The sequence below is a fragment of the Budorcas taxicolor genome, chromosome 11 (assembly GCF_023091745.1).
Source record: "Budorcas taxicolor isolate Tak-1 chromosome 11, Takin1.1, whole genome shotgun sequence".
Lineage (NCBI taxonomy): Eukaryota > Metazoa > Chordata > Mammalia > Artiodactyla > Bovidae > Budorcas > Budorcas taxicolor.
Window position 1 is genome coordinate 49,004,089 of NC_068920.1, and position 20,452 is coordinate 49,024,540.

The window sequence follows — 20,452 nt, forward strand, 5'->3', positions numbered from 1 at the left end:
AGATTAAATCAATTAAATTAGGTGAACAGTGCTGGGCACCCACTAAGCATTCATTAATGATTATCGGAGGTTTTTTTTATTTTGTTTTAAATTTTATAATAGCCCTATGTTCCTATTTTACAGATGACAAGACCAAGGCTCAGGGAGCCAAGTAACATGCCCAGGCTTACATAACAGTATTACTAGGAGCTAAATCTAGGTCTCCCGACTCTGAATGCTACGGTCTTCCCACCAGACAAAGCCTCAGGACTTCAATGTGCAACCTGGAGACATTATGCAAAACCTTCTTGATACCAGTCTGAGTGACAAGAGGTGACCCAGCGCCCACTGCACAAACAAGTCCTGGCCCTGGCAGTCTTCATTCCTCACTGGCATCCTTTTCCTTCATACCCACTTGCCCTCTCTGACAAAGACACTGCTTCCTTTAGGGTTCTGTGGGTATCCACACAGCCTCTGAATCAACGTGAACCACAGTGCCAGCCCTGTTAATAGCAGACACAAAACTGAGATGTGCTGAGAACAGCTTGGGGCTAAGGAGTCAGGCCTGGGTTCTAGTCCTGGCTGTGGCATTTCCTCACTCTGGGAGGAAATTTTCCTTCTCTAAACCTGTTTCCACATCTGTGCAGTGGGAATAGCAACTGTTAACAAAGTTGTGTGAGGACTGTTTGTGCGACTATTCCAATCTTAATAAAATACGAACATTTGCCTGACCACTGTCTAACAGAAAGTTCCTGTTAAAAATCCTGATGCCAGGATTTCCCCGGTGGGTCCAGTGGTTGAGAACCCACCTACCGTGGGGCAACCAAGCCTGTGCACCACAACTGAGCCCGAATGCTCTGGAGCCCACACGCTGCAGCAAAGATTTGCACACCGTGTACCCAATGCAGCCAAATAAATTTAAATTTTTTTAAAAAGTCTGTATCAGCCTTGGATGAACTGTCACCCACTGTATGCACTTAACATTTTTCCTTTACCCTCCAGAAAAATAACTGTCTGAACCGGCCATCCTTACCAAAATATCATATTCTTTTTCTGGACTTGACAAGTCTTAGAATGTAAGTGTTGGAAAAGACCTTGCAAACCATTTGGTCCCAGTGTAGTAAACTTGTATCTGATCAAGAGCTGCCTCTGACTGAAGCAGTTCACGAGCTGAGAGTCCAGCTGGAAGGACACTGTGGGCCATCTGTTTGCTGGGTGCAGCGAGAAGGCACAGGGTGCCACGAGAAGGCACAGGGTGCCACAGGAGGTACATGCCACCTGCAGCCCCTATCCCCCCTCCTCCAAATGGGCACACCAAGGTGAAGATCCCGTCTCTGCCTTCAGCTAACTGACCCTCAGGGCTACCAGGTCTGAATGCCATGTTGGCACAGGAGATAGGTCTGTGTACCACCTGGACTAGCACAGGGCAGGGCCTACATCATACGTGATCACTCACAACCACCACACAATTAGGATTGTGAGCTGCTGTCGTTATCTTTTTGGAATTCTTTAAAATTACAGATAGATTTTAGGGAGCAATTTGCCCACAATTCACTTGACCTCCTCCTCAAAGTGTAATTTTAACCACTGAAACAAACAGTGCATATTTGTTACCTTAGGCATTAAAACACTGCAGTTGGTTTCTTTTAGAATACAACGGAAATATTTGCTGGGAACTCCAAGACAGCTAGCAAACAGGAAAGACCAGAAGAAAGCAAACAGAGTAAAAAGCACCCTTTTAAAAGCGAGGGAAGGGACTTCCCTGGGGGTCCAGTGGTTAAGACTCCATGTTTTCAACGCAGGGGATGCAGGTTTGATAGCTGGTCAGGGAACAAAGATCCCACATGCTGTACTGCACAGCCAGAAGATTAAAAAAATTTTTTTTAAAGGGGGAAGGAGGGAAAAGCCCAGGAGGACAGTACTTATGTGCTTGCAGAGCTAAGCACAATGCCAACCCAGTATCCCTGGGAAAGCAAAACGGAGGAAGCTAAAAACCCTGAGTTGTTTACTCACAACCTGCCCACTCCCAGGACTCCAGCACTGGACAGGCTGCAAAACAGGAATTTATCTTCAGTGGGGAATGGTTTTAAGTACCTCAAGTCATCATAAGGGAAATACATCACGGGCGCAGGCTCCCTGTAAACATGGGAGTTCAGGAGCAGGTGTCTGAGACTCACGGGTGGGCACCTCAATGCAGGGCCACCTCTGAGGTCCCTCCTGGTCCTGACACAAGTGCTGGGCTTAGGCTCACAGGCTGCGGGGTTCAAACCTGGCTTGACCTTCCTACTCTCTGCGTGACCTTGGGAAAGGTACTTCCTCTTTCTGGTTTCAGTTTCCTCATTTGCAAAGTGGGGCCATGATATCACCTAACACCCCCTAAACACAAATGATGTTGGAGAAGACTCTTCAGAGTCCCTTGGACTGCAAAGAGATCCAACCAGTCAATCCTAAAGGCAGTCAGTCTTGAATATTCATTGGAAGGACTGATGTTGAAGCTGAAAGTCCCAATACTTTGGCCACCTGATACAAAGAACTGACTCATTGGAAATGACCCAGATGCTGGCAAAGATTGAAGGCGGGAGAAGGGGACGCAGAGGATGAGAAGGTTGGATGGCATCACCGACTTGATGGACATGTTTGAGTAGGCTCTGGGAGTTGGTGATGGACAGGGAGGCCCGGCGTGCTGCAGTCCATGGGGTCGCAGAGTCGGATACGACTGAGCAACTGAACTGAAACACAAATAAATGAAGACACTTCCCACTCCAAGCATACAGAATAAAGAGAATAGGATAGAAAAAAAAACTTATGAAAATTCAAAGCTATTGTGTCACTTTCTTGTTTATGTGCTGTCCGTCTGCCATTATCGTGGATTACCTTTGAATAAAAAGTGAGTAATTAAAGAGGATGGAGTAGAGCTCATGTGAAAAACGCTGAGCTTGGCAACTTTTGGGGCTCCCTCTGTGCCAGGCAGAGTTGTTGAAGCTTTACACGCGTTACCTCAGGTTTTGTCCCAACAAGCCGGGAAGGGAAGCAGTTCTGGCTCCCGCTGCTCAGCTGTGGAGACTCGAGCTCCCAGAGGAGTCAAAGGCTTCACTATCACGAGGGGCCACGGTGACGTGCCAGCAGCAGGAACACAAATACATGACAGTATGTATGGTCAAGGTCAGCACTGCAACTCTGGAGAAAGCAGAACCTTCTCCCTCTCCTGCGATGTGACCACAGCACCTCGGAGAAGCCGTTCCCAGCAGAGCGATAACCAGCTTCTGGAGGACCTGCTCTGAGTCAAGGTCAGGTTAATTTATTATTTGATAACAGCCTGTGTCCAGCCAAAGGTTTCAGTGTGTGAACTTACTTTTAAAACATTTGTTTCTGTATAAACATATTGCTTGCTCACGGTTATTTCTCTCTTCAGGAGGAAGAAAATGCATTCTCTAAACAAAAACGCTAGTATGAATAATGCTGTGATTAAAAGAATACCTCCTAATAGTGGTTTATCATGCTTCCCCGAAAAAAGTGCGGCAAATGATGATAAACGGTATTTCTGAAATCCTGGGAGTCAGTAGCCCACCTATTCTCCCATGCTTCAGAGCCACCACCTGTTGCCAACATGCCTGCACCCTGGTAACACAGCACCGCACCCCATGACGCTGCCCCACCCTGATACCGGCCCTGAGGTCGACGGGGCAAGGCTCTGAGCCGCCCACGCGGACGGGGCAGACAAGTCCCTGTGTGGCCTGGAAAACCCTCCTTGAAAGAGCTGACAACATTCTCAAGCTCACAGGTGTCTGCCTGTTGCCCAAGAGCCCGGATCTGGCCACAGCAAGGGAAGAGATGTGGCGCAGGCATAAACCGCTGGCTGAATCAGACCTGCGCAGACTCCTGGAGCCGGGTACTGTTTGCCCTCCGTCTGAGGCTTTATCTGCCGGGGAGATGGGCAAGCAGCCAGGGCCTTGCAGGTGAGGGGTTGTACAGCCAGGGCGATGGCACGCTGCCACACCAGATTTCAGTCTCTCAGGAGCACTGAGCTGAGACTCAGGAGGCTGAGCACCCAGAGATGGCCCTATCTGGGCTCCACAACTCATTCCCCTGTCCCTTTACCTCAGGCTCTACAGGGTGAAGGTGTGGGCAAGCACAAGAACTCACATGGTGCCTCAGGAGTCTCCCATACATTTGATTGTGTTTAAAATATATGCTTGTATGTCTAACGATTTTGGTTTTTTTAGAACACAAAACTTGCTAACATGTTACAGTGAATCTGTGTTTCTAGGTTGTTGTGAGGTAGACTTTCCATCCTGTCACTTCTGGGATTGCAAAATGAGTTGTTAAAAAATGTATTCACTTCTCTGTACAACCAAAACAGGAAAAACTTGGCTCTGAGGTCAATTTAAGACTGCATTCATCAAAACATTATTTTTCTCATCTTTGTAACTGAATTTATCTACCAGAACTTGCAACATCATTTAAATTCTTATGCACTTTGTAATACACAATTTCATTCCAGAAAAAGGTTTGGCTAGTTTTCAAGTTTGAAAATCACCAGTCCCTGATGAACTCTTAAGTTCTCCTCTAGTTTTCACTTTTTACTAATCTCCAATTCTAAACCCTGAATAAATTCACAGGGTCTTAGAAGTTGTCAGTCCATAATAAAACCTTTAAGTTTCCTGCCTTTGCTTTTATGCGCATGGCTTTTTCCTTTATACAGCCAGCTTTCTATCCCAATCCCATTCTTCAATACTTAGCTCAAGTACAACCTCTTCTACACAAAACACTTAACATGGGTCTTGGACCTAAGCTTTGATTTCTTCATCTGCAAGATGAGAAACTGCCCTCAAGTGGTGAGGTTTAAGTGAGCTAGTAATAGGTATATGTAAAACATTTAGCAAGATGCTGGCAGGAGTTCAAGGAATACGAATTACCATCTCTACTGTCTTTATTACTGCCTTTATTGTTACTATCATGGTAGAAAAAAGAGACTCTGGAGTCAATGGAGACACAGTTCTACTCAACAAGTGTGTGACCCCAAGCAAATTTGGCCCAGTATTCTCAACTGCCTCCTGGTGGGTGCTGGGGAAACTGCAGCTTTTCTTTTCCTTCTTAGGGTTGTCACCCTAGCCAGGGAGCATCACTGACATCAGGGGAAGAGGACAGACACTCTCCATGTCTGGCACACAAAGAACTGCCCATGCCCACAGGTCTGAACCAAGTACAGGTAGAAAGTATTAAGTGTCTGCATAAAGCCATTAAAGAAAATGATTAAGTGGGATAGACACTGTCTACAATTGTCCTTTACCCTGTGCAATCGGGACTACTCAGTTTTTCCTGTCATTCCCCCTCTACCAAAGGGTTGTCGTCGTTCAGTCACTGTCACGTCCAGCTCCTTGTGATCCTATATACTACCTCATACTTTTAAGTGACACGAACGTTTTGAGCACCTTTCATGTGTTAATTCACTTAAATCCTCATAACTTACAGGACAGTGCTCTATTTATTCCACTCCCCTTGCCCCATGTAGCTTCTTTTGGCCATGTGGCCTGCAGGATATGACCAGGGTTCCCCTGCAGTGGAAACATGGGTCTTAACCACTGGACCACCAGAAAGTCCCATTGTGAGTTTATTTTTCGACATTACAGTTTTAAGGCCCAACTCATTTATGAGAATACTGTACTCTCTCTCAATTCAGTTATCTGTTCTATTTGTCTTGACATGCTATCCCTACTTCAATTAAGCTCATTTCTCCCTCTCCTAAAATAAAGTATGGTCTCATTACTCCCTGGCTGCAGTTTTATTCTGATTTCTACACGTGCCTTCTCTCTTTTCTTACAGGTAAGCATCTGACTTATTTCTTGTCTTCTGGCAGTCATACCCAACATACACAAATACATTCTATTTTATAAACTGCTCCCCTTTTTATATTATAGTTAAGGCTTCATCTTGGTTTTTTTTTTAAATAGTGTTCACGTCAGGATAGTGAAGGATCGTTACAAAATGTATTTTTACACAAAGGGAGGCCCAAGTCTGGTAAGAGTCAAGACCACTCTCCCTCTCTGAGCTTCTTGAGTAAATGAGGTAACCCCAACATCAAGAGTTGATAATGAGGAAAAGCACGATACATATGCTCAGCATGTGGTACTTCAATTTCAGCTTCCTGTTTTCAATTTTCTTTCCCATACTTTGCTCAAGCACTAGCAACCAACTTGATCAATGAGCAAAACAGGATTTTCTGGTAAAAACAATCTCATCCAACTGCTAGGCAACACCAAGGCAAGCACTCAGCTTTCGGTGCTGCCTTTCCCAGCAAAGTTAAGCGGCAAGAACAGGGATGTGCCTTTCTCCACATACAGGGAGGCGCCTTTCTCCACATACAGGGAGGCCTGGGAGAACTGGGGTGAGGAGGAGGCAAATATACCCAAAAGACTACTGTGGGATCAGAAACAGATCTTAATTCTGATCTTAACAGATTGTAAGCTCTTCAGACTCACCTGTTCAAACTAAATAAGAACATCTGGGGACAGGGCCCAGGTAGTAGTTTCAAAAGTTCCTCTAGGAGATTCCAGTATGCAGCCAACAGTGGAAAAACCACCGACAAACATTAATCAGTTTAATACCCTCTGAAATGTTTTGTTATTCCCAGCTTTAAAAATACAAGTGACTTGTCCCAGACACACAAAAAGATGGAAATCTGAACACAGGCTGGGCTAATTTGAAAACCTGTTTCTAAGGAGCCATCTAGCAGTTAGAATCCACCTTATCATTCCTACCTATCTTTGTGACTTCAGAAGCCCATTTTTTGAAATCTGCCTGGACCCCTGTAACCACAAATGTTCCTCTTGACCTTGCAACCCTGAAAGCAACATCCCCTCAAACTGGACAAAATATCCAAAAGTAGGTAAGGACCAGGATCAGTGGAAACACTCGTATGCACTGGGGGCACTCCTGCTTGCCCAGCACCGAAATGGTTCAGTTTTTCTTTACCAGCTGAGCCACCAGGGAAGCCTTCAGTTTTGCTTAAAAGCCATTCCTTGACTGCAAATTGCATACCAGTGTTAGCCTGCCATGTAAGAGCTAATGCTTACTGAGCAGTGTTGTATGTGTTGGGTGCTGTATCTGCTCACGTGACTACATTCTCAAAGGTAATTAACCTGTCTTAAGATGAGAAAAATTAAGTGTCAAAAAATTATGCAGCTGGCCATTGGGCTTTAAGTGAGGAAGCCAGGATTCAAACCCTGAAGTCCTTAACGTTATATTGCTCCCTGGAATAGCATTTCAGCAGCTGTTAAGGCAATCCTTGTCCCACCTCTGCCAATGTCCCTGCATGACCTTTGGCAAATCCACCTTCTCGTCTCTAAATATAGGACTCCAACTATGAACTCCAAGCCACTTCCAGTTATTCTACACCTGGCACTGCAACCTGGTTTACACCATTACAGCTTGATCACTCGACAACTTCTCCAGCCTTCTCCAACTTCAGTCTCCTCAATTAAGCATGATGAGCACGTGACCTTATTACTGAGACTCTTATTTTCTTCCTGTCACCTGCTTTCAAGTCCCAAAGTTGGCCCTGGTTTAGGAACCCATCTTGGATGATGCACTTAAACTCTCTTCCTTCCATTCACCTGAGAATCAATCCAAATCATTTAGTGTTCTTCCAGGTCAGCAAGCTGCGGCTGCTGGAGGCAATTCAATAGCTTTAATCACTAAGTCCACTGTCAAAATCTAAACAATCACTCAAATGTGCCTACTCAACCTGGAGGTGTTTCCCTGAATCTCTGCAACACCATGGAATTCTGAGGTACTCTCCCTAAGATTCCATTATTTTAAAAAAGGAAAACATAATTGGTATACTTTTCTCTATGAAGTTGCGATTATTAATAATTAAAATGCTCCCTCAAACAAAAGTTTGATGTTTACCAGTCCTCACATAAAATGCAATACTCACCAATGTTGGTCTCACATTGCTTTAAGGGTTAACACAGGTGATGTCAAGACCAGGAGACTGGAACAGCCACAGCAATCAGTAACAGCTTTGACGCATGCCCATGACACAAAGCTAACAGTCAAACATGGACGGATGGAAACAATGTCAACCCATCTATATCAGCACAGCTTTGTCCTCCTTGACAATGACATCTTAGTCATGAAATTAGGCACTAGGATAAAGCCAGCTGTCTTGCCAGGTGGCACACTGGTAAAGAATGCCCACCAATGCAGGAGACGCAGGTTTGATCCCTGGGTCAACATCCCCCGGAGAAAGAAATGGCAACCCACTCCAACATTCTGAAAAATCCCATGGACAAAGAAGCCTGGCACGCAACAGCCCATGGGGTCGAAGAGTCAAGACACAACTGAGTACACACATAAACCCTGACTGCGTAACAGTGGCACCATCTGCCCAAACGATACACAAGTTTAGACAGTACATTGCAGATGAGCGTGCCTCAGACGTGTAGTCAAAAGCTGAAGGACACACAGCACTTCTAGCTGTATACTTACTTACCCATCACAGTATGCCTAACTTTCCAGCAAAATTTTATCAAGTTATCTCTAGAAAGGAATTAATTCCCCAGTGTATGATTTACTTTTACCATAAGCATATTTTACAACTAGAAAGACAAGTCCTAAATCCTGTTAGTCACAATAAAGTGGTGTCTTACACAATTAGGCTGTAAAATAAAAACACAGTAAGCAGAAAACAAAGGCGTGGCAGTCTAGTATGGCCTCAGTGTTGAAGACACTACAGATCTTCCTTATGATGGGGTCATGCTATCTTGATGAGTTGAAAATACAAGTCAAAAACATACTTAACACACCTAACCTACCCAACTTCAGAGCTTAGCCTCACCTAAACGTGCTCAGAACATTAGCCTACAGTTGGGCAAAAACATCTAACAAAGTGCTGAATCTTTCATGTAACTCACTGAGTACTGAACAGAATGAAAAACAAAACGGTTCTGAGTACCGAATGCTTTTAAAGCATATTAATTCACCTGGCAGTCTGGGAGCCAAGGCTTGACTTGCTGTCCCTTGGTGCCCAGCACCAATAGAGTACGGTGCTAGCCTAGGAAAAGATCAAAATTCAAAGGAGTTTCTGCATATTGCTTTTGTACCACTGTAGTCAAACCACAGCTGAATCACCGACTGTCTGTATTGTTTAGCAGGATGAGGAGTGATAAATGAGGAACTTTTTTCTGCCTTTTAACATGGAGACTCGCCTCTCAACTAGTTAAGCAAGTCATGGACAATGTTTGGGAGACCAGTACTCAAAAAGAAAATTTCCTTTCCTGGAGGATACAGCTGGCCGAGTAGACAGGACCAGAACAAAAAACTTTAAAAAAAATTTCCTTTCCTGACTATTCCAACTGTCTTCCCCCCAGCTTCCACCATCCTGCGAGCTTTCTTAACCCTTTCCAAACTATCATTGTTCATCTACTCCTATTTTCAAAGTGGGCAGCTTCTACTCCCAAACTCACTTCACACGGACAGCTATACATTGCCAACTGAAGACCAACCAGTCAGTTAAGTCAACTTCTTATCCCCAGTAAAATTTTCATTAGAGCATCAACACTCCCAACTTTTTGGCCCTTCCACCAGTACTAAAGCTAGACAAGCTATCCTACACTATTTACCAATAGGGCTGAAAGAAAATAAAACACTTTCAGTTTTACCTCCAAAGAGTTGTGCACTCCACCGCTCCTGTCTTCTAACTTCCACTTTATGATTAAGGTTATACTCATATCTTCACCTCATATTCTTTACAGTCCCTTGTTTCCCACTACTGCTACCTAAGGGGCTTTTCAAAGCACCTGAGGTATCTGCCACCTCACTCAAGATCCAACAGCCTCTCAGAACATGTAAAAGCCCTACAACCAACATCTTCAATCATTCTCATCTACAATACGCTGGAACTTATTACTATCTAGTAAGGTTTCAACATCCCAATATTGGACAAAGGTCAAGGATTACCTATGCTGTTTTGAGACACAGCTGGTGTTATTCCTTATCACTGCACCCCACTCCCCATTAAAATAAATGCCTGTCAGGGCTGCCATGTGGGAAAAGTGTGACACAAAAAGGATTAAATGACAACTCAACACTCCAATTTGTATTTATTTACAAAACACTTTTGTTGAAAGTTAACATAGATGGTTTTTCCTAAACTAAAATTTTCTCATTACAAAAGAAATTCGGTGGCAGAAAGCCAGCTGGATTGAGTTGAAACAAAGTGCCAGCTGCCTAAACTTAAAAGGATGTCGAAATTGTTTCCTGAGGGAGTTCTCTCAAAACTTACAATGTTTTACATGTTGATTATTTCCATTCCCCTTTCCAAATGACCGATACAAACAGCAACCCTACAGCATTCACTAATTTTCTTCAGCAACTTTCCCCCTTTGGTCCAATCTGAGGTTTGGGGACTTAACAAAAAAAAGACCACTAAAAGGATACTAACTAGCCCCACATGAAATTTATGAGTTATATACTGCAACAAAATGCCAATTCATAAATGAATAGAACTTCAAAAAGAGGGGGAAAGTCACCTACAGCCTACTTTTTCTGGAAGGTATAATCTTGCTCTGGAAATGAAGTGAAATATTCTCCATCTCATCTAGTCTCCAAACGATGACTAGTGAAGGTAAGTATCAATGTTTCCAGAAATTTTCACTTCAAGACTAAGCACATGCATGTACTAATAGATAAGGCACTAAATAGCCGCAATGCTTTACGTTAGTCGGAGAACCAAGGAAAAACTAAAAAAAAAAAAAAACAAAAAGAAAGGTAATATTCTACACAAGTACTTCATGTGTTAGTCTGAGAAACATTTTGGCTGTTGTCTTGTGTTCCATCCAGGCAGTTAAAAGAATTGGGATACAGAATTATAAAAATACCATATTATGAATTTCTGCAGTCTCAAACAGTAAGTTGCATAACAAAATTAGGCAGTTAACTAGGTTTATCAAGACAAATTTTCAGTATCTCTTCTCAGAACCTTACAACTATTCTGTGTACAGCTGAATTTTTTTGAAATTAAGTCTTTACTGAATTTGTACAATATTGCTTATGTTGTTTATGTCCTGGTTTCTTGGCCATAGGGCATATGGGATCTTAGCTCCCCAACCAGGGGTCGAACCTACACCCTCTGCATTGGAAGGTGAGGTGTTAACCACTGGACCAGCAGGGAAGTCCCCAGCTGAATTCTTTTGAAGCAGCCAATTTAATAAAGTAGAATGAAGAGAATTTGTGTGGATATATAAAATTAAATCCAACAGTATTGGACTGTTTTCATAAAAATATACTCCAACCCAGTTTTTCTTCAGCTACTTTAATTATAAAGTCTTTCATGTTCTCAAAAAAAAAAAACCCCAGAAGGCAACAGTCTAGTACAAAAATATACAACTGGAAGACATTGCCACCAACCAGATCTGACAACTAAATCATGTTTCGGATTCTGAAAATGAAAGCACATTAATATAAAGTACTACACCAGTGGTTCTTATATAACCCAGGGATGGAAAAATCAATCAGTAGACCTGGAAAATATCATTCCTGAAAAAGCACTGCAGAAATATGAACCACGACGCTTCAATAAAATGCAACCAGGACTTTTCCATCCAAATATGGGTGAGTTTAACTAAAAAGGTGGTGATGCCATCTACTGATCACATTATCTTTTACGGAACTGTAAAAAAACATAGAAATAGTTGGTAAAAGGTATCTGTATCTCAAAATTAAAACTTCTCTTTCTGCTTAAGACATGGAGGTCAGAAGTAACCCACAATGGATTGAGAACAACAGAATTAACTATTCCTGCAAAAATAAAAACTATAACCCTTGGATATGTTCCTTAAGTTATCACCAAGTGTTAACAGTGACCTCTAGTGAACACCTGTAATCATTACATCACAAGTCAAAAGTTTCTGTGACTGCTTTCAGTGTAATATTCAACTGAGAATCCAAGACACTGGCCAATGGGACTTGTAATTTCAGAAATTAGTTAACTACAGGGAACTTTTAAAAAGCCACAATGTAAATGTAGAATACAAAGTTTGAATAATTTCTACCTTCCGTATTTTTTAACAAGCCATAGAACTGTGCTCAAGCTTCTGGTTAGAGTGACTGCAAATTTGGATCCTAAGGATAAACCCGAGTTAACTTTATATTAGGTCTGTATTGGCCACTTTGTAGCTATCATCTTTCCTTTTTTCGAGGAAGCCCAATTTAAGACTCTGCAAGTTGCATACTGTCAAAAACATCCATGTTCACTGTAAAAGCAGTGTAATATTGATGTACCAAATTACTTCCACAAATCAGTAGCTATCTTGCCTTGCTTGATCCCAACAGTTAAGCTCATTATGAAAGGCCAGAAGGCCCAAAGCCTGAGCTCTCAGTACTAAGTAAGCAGTTTTACAAATGTCTTCTGCCAGCAAGGATCATACTGAACTCCACTGACACCAGTTCTCCCCTGTGACACCCAGGACTCTTCTCCCTTGATGCTTTTGTGAAAGGTTAAAAAGGACCACTGGAAATAAACTTGTTTAGGATGAATTTCTTATAGAACATCCTTATAGATTAACACAATGACTTGTCTTTCATGTTAAAGAAAAGTCAGTACAGCACAATCCGAAACTATCTTTAAATAGCACATTTAAGGAAACTAAGCCACAAGACTGTTGCATTATGATTTAATCTAATTGCACAGAAGTTTGAAATTACAACTCCTCTAGATATCTAAGAGGAAGATTACGCATGCCTCCATATTTCAATTCTGCACTGTTACATTTGAACCATGTAGTGAATTTCACATAATGATGGATCAATTTAGAATTCCCATGCAACACCTCAAATTATATAAAATGGAAGCAATTTTTAAAGCTCTGTGGAACGTTTTCATGCTAGTGATTAAAAGCTTTTTTTTTACTGGCAACTTTGGATTATAATGTATCAGGTGGCTATACTTCAAAACGTTGGTCACTGAGTATCATGGACTTTAAACTGGCTTCTGCTCCTAAAAACGTATCACTTAGATGAACAACCAGTAAGTCCCTCCACTTCAAAAGCCTCGAATGTATTTCTTAAAAAATAAGATTTGTGTAACCAACTGCTTTCTGTGGGACAAGAACTATGGTAATAGTGGGTTCAACTATTACAATTATGCTTATATTTTATTTTCAAAAGCACTTTACAAGAAAATATAAGTATGGCTTCCAATAGGAATGTTACACCTGGACTTGGTACCAAGCTCAGATTTTAGTTTTGCAAGGAAAAACAGGCTTTCAGGTTAAACAACAATTTGTAACCAAAACTTTAATCCCAAGGATTTTCACAAAACATATTACAAATGACAGCATGAAAAAAGAATCTTGCACAACTCAGTTCAGCTCTACAATGTACCCTTAAACTGGCAGGACATTTGTTATCTTGAGTAGTCTCGTATTTCCAAATAAAGAACGTTACAAAGAGCTATGTATTCATATACAGCAATCACAGAAGGAACTTACAACCTAAAGCAAAGGTAAACTAACTTCCTTGAAACTTCTTAGATTCTACACCAACTGGACAACCTTTTGTCCAATGTGAAGACTAGTGGGATTTTTAAACCTCTAATCTAGTTTAAGGGTGCAGCTTTAATTTTTCCAGCTGGCTTTTGAGTTCACAGCAGCTTTTAAAAACTGCTTAACTACAGCTGCATACCATATCCCAGCTATGTTGAAAAAAAAACCTTTCAATTTTTGCCAGTTTTTATTTCCATAATGTTAAACATCGATTTTAGCTGGGCAGGAGTTAAGAGGTTTATTTTCAGCCTATGCAAGACTAAAATTCAAAGCAAATTAAATTTTGCTTAAGGGAACATTGTAAAGTAACAATTCTTGATATTACATGCCTCATATGATCCATTTCAAACCATAGGAGAATTACCTTTGTGTCACTGTTCCAACAGACAAACAAATGTGAACAGCTAAAACATTTTAAAAATGCACCAAGCTTATGAAGTCTCAAACAAAACTTGAATTTTCTGTACATACTCCTGTCAAATGAAGTTATTTCCTGTACACCACTCCTCTTGCAAACTGGTCTTCTATTTCCTTTCATTTGACCTAGATCGGCTGAAAAACAGAAACAAAAGTTACATCTTATCTCAGTTACAGGGAAAACTTCATCAAAAAATTTTTACATTAAAAGTTACAAACATTTTGTCCTAGTAGTTTAAAAGACCTATTTCTGTTTTTAGTATATTATGTATGCAAGCTCTTAAATGGCTCAGGTCATTAAAGATCTTACCTACGAGACCTAGAGAAAGATCGGGACGGCTTGTGATTTCTCTCCCGGGACAGTGATCTCTCTCTTCTCCTATCTCTAGAAAGGGACCTAAAGTAAGAGGAGAAAGAAAAATCGAGCCATTCAGGATTATACACAACAATGTCTAAGTTTTTGAAAGCTAGAAGTTCTATATGTTACTTGATTCATTACTAAAGTCAGTGTCTACTGCCATTAACTGAGTCATCTGGAAAACAGCTTAGAAATTTCACAAACACTCCCACTTCTGAGAATGTGGCCCCCAAAAGATACTTTACCTGCTCCGGCTGCGGGAGAAGCTTCTCCGTCTTGGAGATCTAAAAGCAGAAAACAGGAAAATTAGGCTAATTGTCAATTAGCATTTATGGCGTGAGGCATTTCCCAACTTTTCAATCTCACTGTTGGGCCCAGTGAATGTGCCGAAGAACTGGCACCCATCGTCCAAAAAATAAAATTTTTTTTAAGGAAAACAAAACAAAAAAAGGGCACAGAAGGATTAAGGAACCAAAAGCTCAAGTGAAAAGCAGGTATTCCAATCATGGATTCACTTTAACAAAGAATGCTTCACAGCAGATCTGTCCAATGCAAAACTTCATGTCAAACTAACTTCACTACCCAAACACCACACCAAAATGTAGTCCCACAAGTAGTTCCAAAAACAGTACCATAAACCAGTATTTGGAACCCATGCAAACCTGTAAGTCCATGACAAGACTTAGGTACCAGGTGGATAGTGTAATTTTGTGAAAACGCGCTAGGTGTAAATATTGATGCCATTAAGTGCTACATTAGAACTGCATTTGTGATCGTCACATTTAAGAGTGTGTTTAGACTTATCAAAATTACCTTAGCTTGGCCCACTTCACCCCCAAAATTTTAAAATTTTGAAAACTGTTAGTAAAACCATTTAAAGGTGATAGGATTCAACAAATTTTTGCTAGAAAGGAAAGCTAAATCTGTTAGAGTTATTAAAATTTTTAGTTTGGCATCTCACACATGCAAATAAGTTTCACTTGAAGGTCTAGTTACATTATGAGTTCCCTATCACCCTTAAAAGTTTTATTCAAGCAATATATATGTACGTTACCATTCAATTATGCACAGCCAGCCTTTGATCCAGAAAAAAGAATTACTTTAAGCCGCTTACTCCTTATTTTAACCAGCAGTAAACTGTATAAGCAGGAAAAACTTACTAGTTTTTGGGTTTCAACAAGCTAGAAATGGTGAGGTGAGGCTGCCGGACTGACGGCCAGGAAGAATTTGCTGAAAAGGTTTTGCCAGATGTTGCGTTGGATTTAGTTGGTTGGCGAAGGGGGTGTTGTGGATTTTTCCTGCTTTTTTGTTAGCCGAAGGCTGCTGCTGTAGTTGTTGTGAAGACATTTGGTAAATAAACAGCTGAGCTGATTGGCCAGGAATGTGTGGGCGGTCGAGGTGGCTGCTGCCGATTTGGTTAAGGTTGGAGAGAAGGCTGAGAGAAAACAGCATGCTCGGGAACCAAAGGGCGGTGCAACCTGACGACTGGCCATGCCTGGGTCATGTGAAACGACACCAGCCAAGCTGAATGGGGCGCGCTGGTCACATGACGCTGAAAGGGCTAGTTGACTGGCTAATGCAGACTCAGAGGGTGGTGAGAAGAGACATGATGGTGACTCTGTAACGGGGTTCATTTTTATTAATAGATGGACCAAAAAGCACAAAAAAAAATGAAAAACAAGCCATCAGTACAACCATCTATTAGCTAACAAATACTCTTTATTATGATGGGCAACAGTGTGTTGTTTTGTTTTTCAAAACAGCAAAAGGGGCAAGATTTTGAACTCCTATCTCCTAGGACTTCACTCACCTGTAAGAGGTAAATTCAGTCCTATAGAAACTATTTTGGAAGTTTGAGGAGATGTGGAGTTAGCATCCAGACAATACTGCCTGGTCCAAGAATGATGCCATTTTCAATTATAAAAAAAACCTGCATTCTCTCCTATTTGGGTTTGAAGAACAGATGACTGGGATTACTTTAGCCCCCTTTATTGGTCAGTGACTTTAGTTTCAGAATGATTTCTACTTTACCAGTTGTAACAATAAAACAGCTGCCTGTTTGATAAATATTACAATCGTGCTAACAGTAGAAAACACATTTTTGTGAAGAGCTAGAGTTGAATGTAATGTTTGTCATTATGGAGTCAAGAAATGGAAAAAGGCCTAAACTGAAGTATAAGGGAAGACTTGGAAAGATGCAACTAGAAGATGAACTAGAAGACAGATCCAAGATAGAAGTTACTGACTACCAACATGAACAGTGACCTAAAGACAAAAGCCAACACTCAGCACAACTCACATATCCCAAACTACACCCAACAAACGCTTCATAAAAACCTGATTCTTCAAAGTTAAAACCCACCAACAAACTTTGAGATACCTGTTCCTATTAGCTACACCAACACCTCTAAACACGCTCTCTCTAAGTACCTGCGTCGAGGTGGAGGACTCCTCCTCCGATAATCATCTCGAGGGCGACGACCCCAAGAAGGAGGTGGGCCACGATTACGACTTCTCTTTTCACCATTCGATAGTTCCACTCTTACTCGGCAGCCACAGAGTGTTCTAGGAGGCAAAAAAACAGTAAATTTAAAACAGCCAAACTAATTTTCTAAGAGATGTGCATTAAAGCAAGGAAAAAACAAATACAAAGCCCCCTCTTATAGACAGCTTCTTTGCAAAGAATCCAACTGAATGTCTGCAGAATCCTTAATACCAAAGCAAGTTTTAGTTCCTTATCTTTTTTCTAGTAAAGAAAACCAACTTCCGTATGTTTTATTGCTGTTAGTCAGTCTGATCATTGGGCTCAATGCTAACAGTTAAAATTTAAGTATGAAAACCTAGATTCATCCCCCAAGCTAGTTCATCTGTACATCCTGTTTTGACTTCTTCCTTCAGAAGTTGCAGCAACTGTTTACCAATCATAAAGACTATTTGTTGGTCTCTCTCCTCCCCATTCCCTCTAAGCAAACATCAGTAAACAGGACAGAAGCATCCTGGACATTTTACATTTTCCTTTCCCTTCAATCATCACACAACAGTTTAAACGTAAGAAACTGTAGCTGAGAACAATTAAAAAAAAAAAAAAGACCTTTATATCCCACCTACTCATTAATGGTCTACATCACTAAGTTTAGATAAGCCACCATATGTGGACAGTGATTGGGAAGAGGTGGGGCCCTAGAAAAATGTTTCTGTAATCTGCTTAGATAAATGACCTTTTATGTATCTTTATAGTCAACTTGCAGACCCTTTAATTTTTGGATCTTAATTCTGTTCCTTGGTTTCATGAAACCCAAGTTTTCAAATGCCAGGAAGAAGGGCAACACCTGTTCACTGTTAAAGACTCAGGTGTTAACTTACCAGTCAGCTAAGAGAATATTGTAATACAAAGGGAAATATTGTTATATGATCCACATTTCCTAAACAAATATTTCCAACATGTATCAAAAAAAGATAATAGTACAATAAACCCATATAACCATATCCACTTACAATCAATCCGTGGCCATTAAGAGGAATGATTGATCCACAATTAATTTAGACACAATTCAAAGGTGACAACATGACTGATGCTTTGTGGTGGATTTACATTAAAATGTTTCAACCACATGAAGTCACACACCCAACCTGACCATTAAAATTATTTTCTCCAATGGCCAACTGAATAAAAAAAACTTCCCATCTTCACAAATTGTTCACTTTTTTTGATTGTCAAAAAAAGGTTTTATGTAAATTTCCAATAACATCAATTTCAGATAGCAAAGAAGCCATCTAAAAGCCATATATCCTAGAGATTTTAAATATTAAAACACCATAAACTATCATTAATTAAATTAATCAACAAATTACCTCCCATCTAGCTCTCGGACAGCATCAGCTGCGTCTCGGGGATCTTCAAATTCAACAAAAGCAAAGCCGGGAGGGTTTCTAGCAACCCACACACTTCGGAGTGGTCCATAATAGCCAAAAGCTCGTTCCAACTCAGTCTTGTTACCATTGTTTCCAAGATTACCTACATAAACTTTACAGTCCAATGGACAGGAATCACGATGCATTTCTGCAATTAAAAAAAAAATATATATATATATTATAATCCACAGTGAAAAATAGATTCAGGAAAGAACTCAATACTAAAACCCAAAAAGCTAGGACTATCCCAGTAGTTACTGTTAACTGCATAGAAGCCAAAACAAATTGTGAAAGAAGAAGGGGGGAAAAAAGCCTCCTTGAAAAGCGGGGGGGGGGGGGGCAGGGGGAGGTGGGGCGTCAGGGAAGAAAACACACCAGGAGTGTTTACCAAAGTAGAAACTAAGGATTTTACCTATTTCAATTAATTTCACCTAGAAGAGTAGGATCACCTACTCAGAAGCAAATTCAAAAACAAAATGAAACTCGCTTAAGACAATCACCAAGAAAACTGATACTAATGTGCCTTCACAGGTCAAGTTAACCAGCATCACTCCTCACAATGCAAGAAAAATCTGTTTTTAAAAAATGTACCTTACTCTATTCTCAATAGCCAAAAAGTGTCAAGCCAAATATCCAGCAACAGGTCGATAAGCAAAATGCACTATCCAAATTATTCCAGAATCAAGTACCCATAAATGCTACAAATGTGAAATGAAGCGTCAGAGCATACTGTTATAGATAACAGACACAAAATAGTGCACATATTACGATTCCAAGGATGTGAATTATCCAAAACGGGCAAATCCAGAAACATTTTAGTAGGTACCGGGGCTTGGGGAGAGAGGACAGGGCAAAAGGTGAATCGATGCTTCGGTATACAGGTCACTTCATTGGGTATAAAAGAAGTTCAAACTAGTGAGGTGATACCTGTACAACAATGTGAACATACTAAATACCTCCGAATTGTGCACTTTAAAATGAAGCTTATGTTAATTTCACCTCAGAGAAAACACATTTGTTACTTAAAATTTAAGCCACCCAGGGGGCTTACATTTTTACAAACTTTAGATACTTACAGAGTCACTTAAGCAATATCTAATCAACTTATAGGCAAGTTATCCATTGCATAAAAGAGCAGTCTGCCCATGAACTCAGCTTAAGGGCTTTACCATTTTTTTCTCACTCTGGGTTTATCCAATTAAAAAAAAAAACCAGTCCAGACACATCCTAATTGCGTGACCCCACCCTGCAACCAGGAGTTCTGAGACCAAATCACTGCTGAGGAATGTTTTTTCCCCCTTTTCCAGAAACTTTACAGTGACCAGTTTCAGGCCCATGCATCAACAGGAAAACTCACAAGAACAATTCAGCTCAAGAAAGGTCTGTTTTAAAAAAAAAAAGTTATTGGGTCCCGACTGTAAAAAGTGAACTCAAGTTTAAGGAAAAAAAAAAAAACAAAAATGAAAGTGAGCATAGAAATCACTTAATATGGTTCCAAAGGCTGAGTTTTGATTAGTGACCTGAAGGGAAAAAACGATAAGCTACCTAAGGAAACGTGCTGCCCCCCCCCCCCCCCAAAAAAGGCGCCATAAATTGAAAAGCCGCGGCCTGGAGTACAACCGACTACTGAGTCGACTCGGATAATCTCCCTTCCCGGCTCACCGCCTCTCCGTTCCCAGTGTAGGATTAAAAACATCTCCACTCTGAGGCCTGGGTATATCTCCGAGGGGCCGAAAGCCCCCGCCACAGCCCCTAGCTGAACGTCACAAAATGGCGGCACCGTCTCTTTGTCTCAGCCTGCCGCCGCCATTGGGCCTATCCCCACTTCGGCCCCTTTAAGGCCCATTTCCCACCTCATTCCTTTAGTAGTCGTTCGCTTACCGAGATCTTGGGTTAGAAATGCGGAGGTCCAAATCCACACAACCTAGGCTAGGTCTTCCCCGTCCCCTCCCGTCCGGCGTCCCCGGATGCTCTCGCACACCCGGCGTCCACGAAATGGCGGACCACCGCCGTCTCCTCGCCTCTATTTATACGACATACCAGAGTCACATGATTGGATGGGCTCGCCCAATGAGAGGCGGAGAACGCCGTGACGTAGTGGCTACAAACGCAGCGAGACTCGCGGTTGCTGGGAGCGCGCTCAGGTCTTGGCGCCTTATCGGTAGAGGGGGCGGTGGGGTGTCTCAGGCCCCGAGTTCCCTCAGGTGTAATTCCCCAGTTGCTGACTTCCAAGTTATCCTCA

At 41.4% G+C, this 20,452-nt stretch overlaps 1 protein-coding gene across 1 annotated transcript; it reads right to left on the minus strand.

Annotated features, from left to right (window-relative positions):
- Positions 1-12,679: 12,679 nt before the first annotated feature.
- SRSF3 (serine and arginine rich splicing factor 3) lies at positions 12,680-20,198 on the minus strand. Its single transcript, XM_052647538.1, has 6 exons — positions 20,092-20,198; positions 18,151-18,358; positions 16,729-16,863; positions 14,544-14,582; positions 14,251-14,337; positions 12,680-14,075 (listed from the first exon to the last, which is right to left on the minus strand). The coding sequence occupies exons 2-6, from the start codon at positions 18,354-18,356 to the stop codon at positions 14,048-14,050; spliced, it is 495 nt and encodes a 164-aa protein (XP_052503498.1). The 5' UTR covers positions 18,357-18,358; positions 20,092-20,198; the 3' UTR covers positions 12,680-14,047.
- Positions 20,199-20,452: the final 254 nt, after the last annotated feature.

Coding starts and splice junctions, on each gene's coding strand:
- SRSF3 (XM_052647538.1), bottom strand. CDS start 18,356: ATGCATCGTGATTCCTGTCCATTGGACTGTAAAGTTTATGTAGGTAAT. Junction 16,864..18,150: donor GTCCGAGAGCTAGATGGGAG/GTAATTTGTTGA, acceptor TTTGCCTCCTAG/AACACTCTGTGGCTGCCGAG. Junction 14,338..14,543: donor TTCTCCCGCAGCCGGAGCAG/GTAAAGTATCTT, acceptor CTCTTACTTTAG/GTCCCTTTCTAGAGATAGGA.